Here is a 7,489-nt window from a genome sequence, read left to right as displayed (position 1 = left end):
GATTAGTGAAAACAGTTTGAAAATCTTGTGTGATAGGTCGTGGTTTTACCCCCTTGAGCAAGGAGGTTTCCACGTAAAACTCTTGTGCCTGTTTTACATTGTGCTATTTATTTCTGCACTGTTATTCAGTCGAGGGACCTGGTCCCGTGATCACTGGTGGACGCATACATTCCAACAATCAAGCATCTGATGCTTACAATGTAATCATAAAGATGGAAAGCATTATTTCTATGTTATGAATCTTGTCCCTTATATTGACATATCGTTTTTGATAACTTTAGTGAACAAGATGAGTATATCTGAATGTTCTACTATAGTTGAATTAAGAACTAGTACACTAGTTTGGGTCTTATCTAGAATTCAGGAATGACATCTTTGACAGAACTATCAACACAAAAATATGCTGCCTATTTGTATAAACCTAGAATCTTCGCTTCATCAAGCAGTGTGACGTTGTTCATCTTCTCGGTCACCCTCATCCAACTCAAGAAGCAGCCAAGTGCAATGTCCGTGTATCCAATTTTGTCTCTGCCAAAGAACTTCTTACCTTTGATGCAATTCTTGAAGGCATCTTCCAACAACACCAGATTGTCGAACACTGGCTCTAGTGTTGCCTTTATGGCATCCTCTCCTTGGGAAACTGCTAAGCAACAGAATGATGGAAACCACTGCAGCATCAATTAAAATGTAAATACTATTGCAACCAACCACTTTAAAGAGAAACATGAACCCTCCAAAGAATTTGTTAAGGAAATAAGCATTAGGCCTAAATTAACCTCGCTAGCTCGTGATGACAACTTATTCTCTCAACCAATGTGAGACTTTAACACTCTCCAGCACACGTTCAAGACTGAACATCTAGAGCATGAACAACATAATTAAGCAATTAGAAATGTTTTATTCATAATAGCTTAAGCTTTTACATAAAATGATCACACAATTTCAACATGGTATTAGAGTTTCCACCCCCACTCAAAAGAAAAAAAATATATACTGCATGTTTGGGCATGAAAACGAATAAGACACTACAATATGTAAGAGGAATTTTCGGGACATACTAGTCCTACAAAGGGTCTGGGAAGGTAGAGTGTACGCAAACCTTACCCTTACCTCAGAAGTAGAGAAGTTGTTTCTGATAAGTTACAAATTCAATTGTTATCAATTATAGGATATGGCACCTTTTCATCTATATAGGCTGCCCAAAATCATGTCGTGCTATGGCACGATCATAAAGATCAGAAGGAAGAATGGAGGGACCATTTAGACAAGCTTCATCGATGTACTGAAGGATGACAAGGGACTCACAGTTAGGCTTTTCGTCGTCGATCAGGACGGGGATTTTCTTGTAAATAGGGTTGGATTTAAGGAGCAGCTCACTTTTGTTTAACATATTTTGTTGTATAAACTCAGACTCAATAGACTTTATCTTGAGGGCTATTTCAACGTGGTTCACGAACGGGCTTGCCAATACACCTAGAAGCTTTACACTATTTGTTGCCATGCCTAACTTCCTCAACAACTAATATTGAAGGAACGACTAATAAGCAGAGTTAACACTCTTTTTTAATGAAATATGAGACAACATTCGATGCATCTTGCACATAAGTTATATCTAGTACATTATGCCGGTTTGTCTTTGCTACAAAATAAACAATATTGTAAGTGAGATCAACATGTTGTAATATGCTTTAAATATAGTGAGAATTCATTAATTTTAAATTCTAGATCCGCCACTGTATACACATCAATTCTTCGTCAAATGTACCCTAATGTGGTACACAAACCTCTAATATACAATTAAAGGCAACTAAGATTGATTAAGCAGAGAAATATTAATAGTTAGATGCAATTAATATAATCAAGCAATTAGAAATATTCTATTCTTAATAATTTAAGCTTTTAGATAACACAATCAAATAATTTACACGTAATAGAGTTGCCACCGCCACTCAAAAAACCAAAAATATACTGTCTGTTTGGCAATGAAAAAAAATCAAACACTACACATAGGGCAGGATTCTTTGAGACATAATATAACTAAGTAACTTGAAGTGCTCTCGTTAATAACTTAAGCTTTTACAGTTACTAAGAGGGATGTGTACCTTACCGTCAATATAACATACCCCAAATTGGGCAATGGCACGATTATAAGGATCTGAGGGGAGAATAGAGGGACAAGAATTAGTCCAATTTTCATCAATGTACTGAACAATGATGAGAGATTCACAAATAGCCTTTCCATAATGAATTAGAACTGGAATTTTCATGTAAACTGGATTTGATTAAGGAGAAGATCACTTTTAGAACCCAAGTGTTCCTCCAAGAAATCGTAGCCCTTAGATTTTACGTTAAAGGCTATTTGAGGCCTCATGACAAATGTACTAGGCCATGATCCTAATAGTTTCACATCATATTCAGCCATGATCAAAACATAGTTAGAAACACAAAATAGTGCTTAAAGTATGGTGTGAAGAGTGGATTGTGAAGTTGGCAGAGAGTGTGAATGATAACATTGAAAGGAGAGGACCTTCTTAATTAGTTTGTCCATTTGTTGATAGATTCCAAAAGAATTCAACATTTTGAAACTTGTGATCTTAAATATGTCATAACATTGGCGTGATTATAAAACTTATAAAATGTGTGGTCTTAAACATGTTTTAGCACTTATTTGACTATGAAAGCATCTTGTTAAGGAAATATAGAACTGTGTCATTCTTTCTGCAACGAAGTAATAAAGAAAAGTGGAACGGAAGGAATAGTGACTAGTAGATCTTTGCTGAATAGCTTATTACACAATGTCAACGTACTATTTAGCCCTTTCAAAAAGACCAAATGTAGATTGAAAATAACTATCAAGACGTCATAGTCTAAACACATCATGATCAAAAGAAGAACATACGAATTTAGCTAGACGCTTGAGCTCTAATTTTTGCCCAAATGACCTTAGCAGCCTGAGCAAGCTTATCAGTTTCAGGCATGACATCTTTGACAGCACTATCACCACAAAAATCTTCAGCCCATTTGTATAAACCCGGAGTTCTAGATTCATCAAGCAGATTTACGTTGTTTAATTTCTCGTTCACCTTCAGCCAACCCAAGAAACAACCAAGTGCAATGTCCAAGTATCCGATTTTGTCTCCACCAAAGAACTTCTTGCCTTTGCTGCAATTCTTGAAGACATCTTCCAACAACACTAGGCCTTCGATCACAGTCTCCGTTGCTGCCTTTTTAGCGTTCTCTCCTTGTGTTGCTGCCACGCCACGCAGTGCTGGAAACCACTGTAGGATCAAGTAAAATGTTAGTACGTATACTACCCTAACTCATGTCAAGAGAACTCAACAATTTATACGCGTAAGAAAGATTGTTATTGACATATTTGTACAATACAATTTTCTAACTAACAAAATTGACCACTACATGTATTTCCACATGGAAAATGGAAATACTACTTCTTTTTCTCATAATAATGTGAATACTAATGCATTTAAACAACAAAATATGTTGCTAATTTTATTTAATGATGGATTTTCAAAAAAAATTGTTAGCTTCGAGCAATTTAGCGATCGATTAGCGGACTAGCTAGTTTGCTAATTCCTAACACAATAGAATTTTGATCCATAAAGATATACTCCTTCCATCTCATTTTATGTGAGGTAGTTTGACTCGGCACGGAGTTTAAGAAAGAAAGAAAGACTTTTAAAATTTATGGTCCAAAATGAATGATAGAAATTTGTGTGACAGTAAATCATTTCATTATGGGTAAAATAGACATTTTATAGTTAAATTGTTACTTAATATAGAAATGTGTAATTTTTTTTTATGACTAACTAAAAAGGAAAGTAAATCACATAAATTGGAACAGAGGGAGTAATTTGTTTTTTCTCTCTCTCCATTTACGAAATAAAGACAGAAAACAAACCACTAAAGAGATCTTGATATATAACTGAAGAAATGAAAAATATTTGGTATAGTAAAACAAATATTATTTTTTGTAGTTAAACTATTTTCCACATTGAACACACCTAAAAGAAAATACGACAGGTTAAATATGTATTTATAATTACCAACCAGTTTACAAATATTTACATTTTGGAAGTCATGATTATCATGTTAATTAAGTGCTCACAGTTGTATTAACAACCTAAATACAGTCCACAAGATACTTATACATTACATATGTCATTATCATGCAATTAATAAGCGTATTATACATTATACACACATTAAAACAGACCAGTTACCTAGTGACGTTGTCCACGGACCTACGTCGGCAAGGTTTTAAAATGCATTTAAGTCTAACCTTTTTATATACTTAGCACCTCTCGTACTTTATCGATTGTAAGATAATTTGTACAAGCTGCTAGCTACTGCTTTATCGATTGTAAGATAATTTGTATAAGCCGCTAGCTAGCTATAGAAGTGTGTTTGGTATCACGAAAGTAATTTTCCTTCTGAATTTTTTTTCATATATATTTTCCTACGAACTTTTTTCTGTGTTTGACTGGTAAGTGCAAAATATATATTTCAAAAGTTAAAAATAACAATATTATGCTAACCAATTGAAGAACAATTTGATAGAATTTTTGAGTATTTTAAAAATTAAAAATAATCTCTAAATATTAATATTGGAGCAAGTAACAAGAAACTTCAACAAATATTCTCCGGTAACCAACAACCACAAAAATAACTACACATCATGGAACACGTTTTCATGTACTATGACTTTTGTTGTACGAGACATACTTGAAAACGTTTTGGGGGGGCTACAACTTCATCTACGAACCCAATAACTTTACGTCAAACCTTGTATTTCTATCTAACTTTCACTTAATATTTAAAAATAATTCATCAAGAACTCAATAACTCAAAATTATATACGTATCGTCGTACTTAAATGTACACTTATCAAGCATACATAGTAGGAAAGAACAAGAGAAACTAAAAATTAATCAAAGCACACACCTTATCATCAATGTAAGATGCCCAAAATCTTGCAATGGCACGATCATATGGATGAGAGGGAAGAATAGAATGACCAAAATTAGTCCAATTTTCATCAATATATTGAACAATAATAAGAGATTCACAAATGGGCTTTCCATCATGAATTAGAACTGGAATTTTCTTGTAAATTGGATTTGATTTAAGTAAAAGTTCACTTTTAGTACCAAATTGTTCCTCCAAGAAATCATAGGCCAAAGATTTGATGTTAAGAGCAATACGAGTCCTCATGACATATGGACTAGGCCATGCTCCTAATAATTTCAAATCATTTCTAGCCATGATCAAAGAGGAGAACAATGAAAATGTAATGAAGTGATAGTGTTTAATTTGAGATATAAATAGTTGGGGGATGATGGGGTAGGGGGGACCTAGAGCATTAATAATTATGAGTTGGCTCAACTTTGTAACTTTCATTTAATATTTCTACCCTCGGTCACATATTAGTCGCCCACGTTACTAAAGTTGGTTATTCCGAATTATTTGTCAACTTACCAAATCAATAGAGAATTATTTGGATTTTTTCTAATTTATCTTTACAATCGTTTTTTTCTTTTTGAAAGTGTAAATAAGTTTGTAAAGTTTCAAAAAAAATTCTTGAAGGAAACAAAACTGTTCTACTTATTTATATTTTTTAAGGAGTGTTGTAAAGAGGCACTAATATGAGACGGAAGAAATATTGTATAATAAGGGATTGTTTATGCTGGTTAAAATTATGTAAATTTTAATGAAATAGAGATTAGTTATGCATGATTTAGTTATTTATAAATAAATTATTTTATTTTTATTTTATATAGTATAGAATAATAGAAATTTATCAATCGACTTAACTTATAGATGTTTGAGTTATGTATGATTACAAAATGATAATTAAAACCATACTTATAGTATTGAATTTATTTATTTAAAAAAAAATACAAACTATTAAATATAATATTAACTATTCTTATTTTAGTATATAAATAATTCACTTTCTAATCAATAATCAAACCACCTTTTAAGTGTTTAATTTGAGATATAAATAGTGTTGGGGTAAATTAAACAGGAACGGGCCTAGTGCATAAATAATTATGAGTTGGCTGAACTTTGTAACTTTGATTTAAATTGTGTATACGTATAAAAAAAAATTAGGTAGAATTTAGAGGGTAGTTTGGTTGCTAGTTAGAATTATGAGTTTTATATTAATAAATGTATAAAAAATAAAAAAGAAAGAGAGATTTGATTTTGTAGTCATTTACGAACTTATTTTTATTTTATATCCTTTTTATAAGAGTTCATTTTTACAATTTTATTTTCTTCTATTTAATTTATAAATGATAATAAAAGATCATCTCCACAAAAATATTTATGCAAATTTAATTAACCATATGTTAATTATTTTATCTTACATCCTACGTAAAATAATTCATCAAAAATTGTGTTTTCTGGTCAAAAGTGACTATTTCTATAGTATGGGGACACATAGGTCTTTTTAAACCGAATCCAACCAACACCTCCGTAGCTTTCATCCCCACTACTCCATAATCCTACTTGTTGTCCTTTATAATATTTGTTTAGATTATAGATAAATATTTTTGAAATAATTATTTTTTAATTACTTTATTACTAAACACAAGAAAACAAATGGGTATTTTTTTTGTTTTTGAGAAATAAAAAAGACTAAGCATACGAGTCTAGCTTCATTAAAAACTCGACTAATTAGCCATGAACCTTCATGCATGTAGTGCAGTGGATGAGGTAATTCGTTTTTTAATTAGAGAATCTCGAGTTCGAGCTCTGAATATGAAAAAGTTATTGGTAAGGAGTGTCTCCGCACGTATAAGGCCCTACAAGTTATAAATCCAAAATAATCAAACTTCAATGCGAATATTACACATTAAATGAGAAAAAAAAATGTGAGTGAGTTGGGCAGTCAAGTCCTGTACATGGGACATTAAATTTTGAGAGAAGTTAACGGATAGAAAGTTTAAATGGATTATGTTAGGTATGCTTCATGGCCAAGAACTGAACACGTTAAACGGTTAAAGTTGAAACTTGTGTTGTTTTTTTCTAGAAGAAGTGGGACCTTTTTGAGTATGTTTGGTAAGAAGGAAAATGTTTTCCATTGAAAATGTTTTCTTGGAAAACAAATGCATTTCTAACATATTTTCTAATATTTGGTTGGAAAGTAGAAAATATTTTTTAATGTTTGGTTGGTAAATGAAAAATATTTTTTAGAAATATCTTTTTTTTTTCTTGAGACTAAAAAAATACTATTTTAGGAAAATAATTTCTGATCTGAAAATCAAGCCCAATAATTGATCTAGGACACGACTCCGACACCCAAACTAGGACAAGACCCCCGATGACCATTCCAAAATCTGACCCAGGACTTATCCCAAACTTTCGACCAAGGCCCTGACCCAAGGAAAAAACTTTCAAAAACAATTTTTTTAAAGAATTTTTTTTTAATGTGGTCGTTGGGTGGGGGGTGCATTGGGGGTTGGCA

At 32.1% G+C, this 7,489-nt stretch overlaps 1 protein-coding gene and 1 pseudogene across 1 annotated transcript; both read right to left on the bottom strand.

Annotated features, from left to right (window-relative positions):
* Positions 1–353: 353 nt before the first annotated feature.
* Positions 354–2,422, bottom strand: LOC125861539 (glutathione S-transferase U17-like; annotated as a pseudogene).
* Positions 2,423–2,756: 334 nt separating this feature from the next.
* On the bottom strand, positions 2,757–5,349 carry LOC125862095 (glutathione S-transferase U17-like). Its single transcript, XM_049542088.1, has 2 exons — positions 4,963–5,349; positions 2,757–3,278 (listed from the first exon to the last, which is right to left on the bottom strand). Exons 1-2 carry the CDS (start codon positions 5,281–5,283, stop codon positions 2,904–2,906), a joined length of 696 nt encoding a protein of 231 aa, XP_049398045.1. The 5' UTR covers positions 5,284–5,349; the 3' UTR covers positions 2,757–2,903.
* Between the last annotated feature and the right edge of the window lie 2,140 nt (positions 5,350–7,489).

This window comes from Solanum stenotomum, chromosome 4 (assembly GCF_019186545.1).
Source record: "Solanum stenotomum isolate F172 chromosome 4, ASM1918654v1, whole genome shotgun sequence".
Lineage (NCBI taxonomy): Eukaryota > Viridiplantae > Streptophyta > Magnoliopsida > Solanales > Solanaceae > Solanum > Solanum stenotomum.
Note: the sequence above shows the minus strand (reverse complement) of the source record. Positions and strands in the feature narration are given on the sequence as shown.

Coding starts and splice junctions, on each gene's coding strand:
- LOC125862095 (XM_049542088.1), bottom strand. CDS start 5,283: ATGGCTAGAAATGATTTGAAATTATTAGGAGCATGGCCTAGTCCATAT. Junction 3,279..4,962: donor CATCTTACATTGATGATAAG/GTGTGTGCTTTG, acceptor TTGATCCTACAG/TGGTTTCCAGCACTGCGTGG.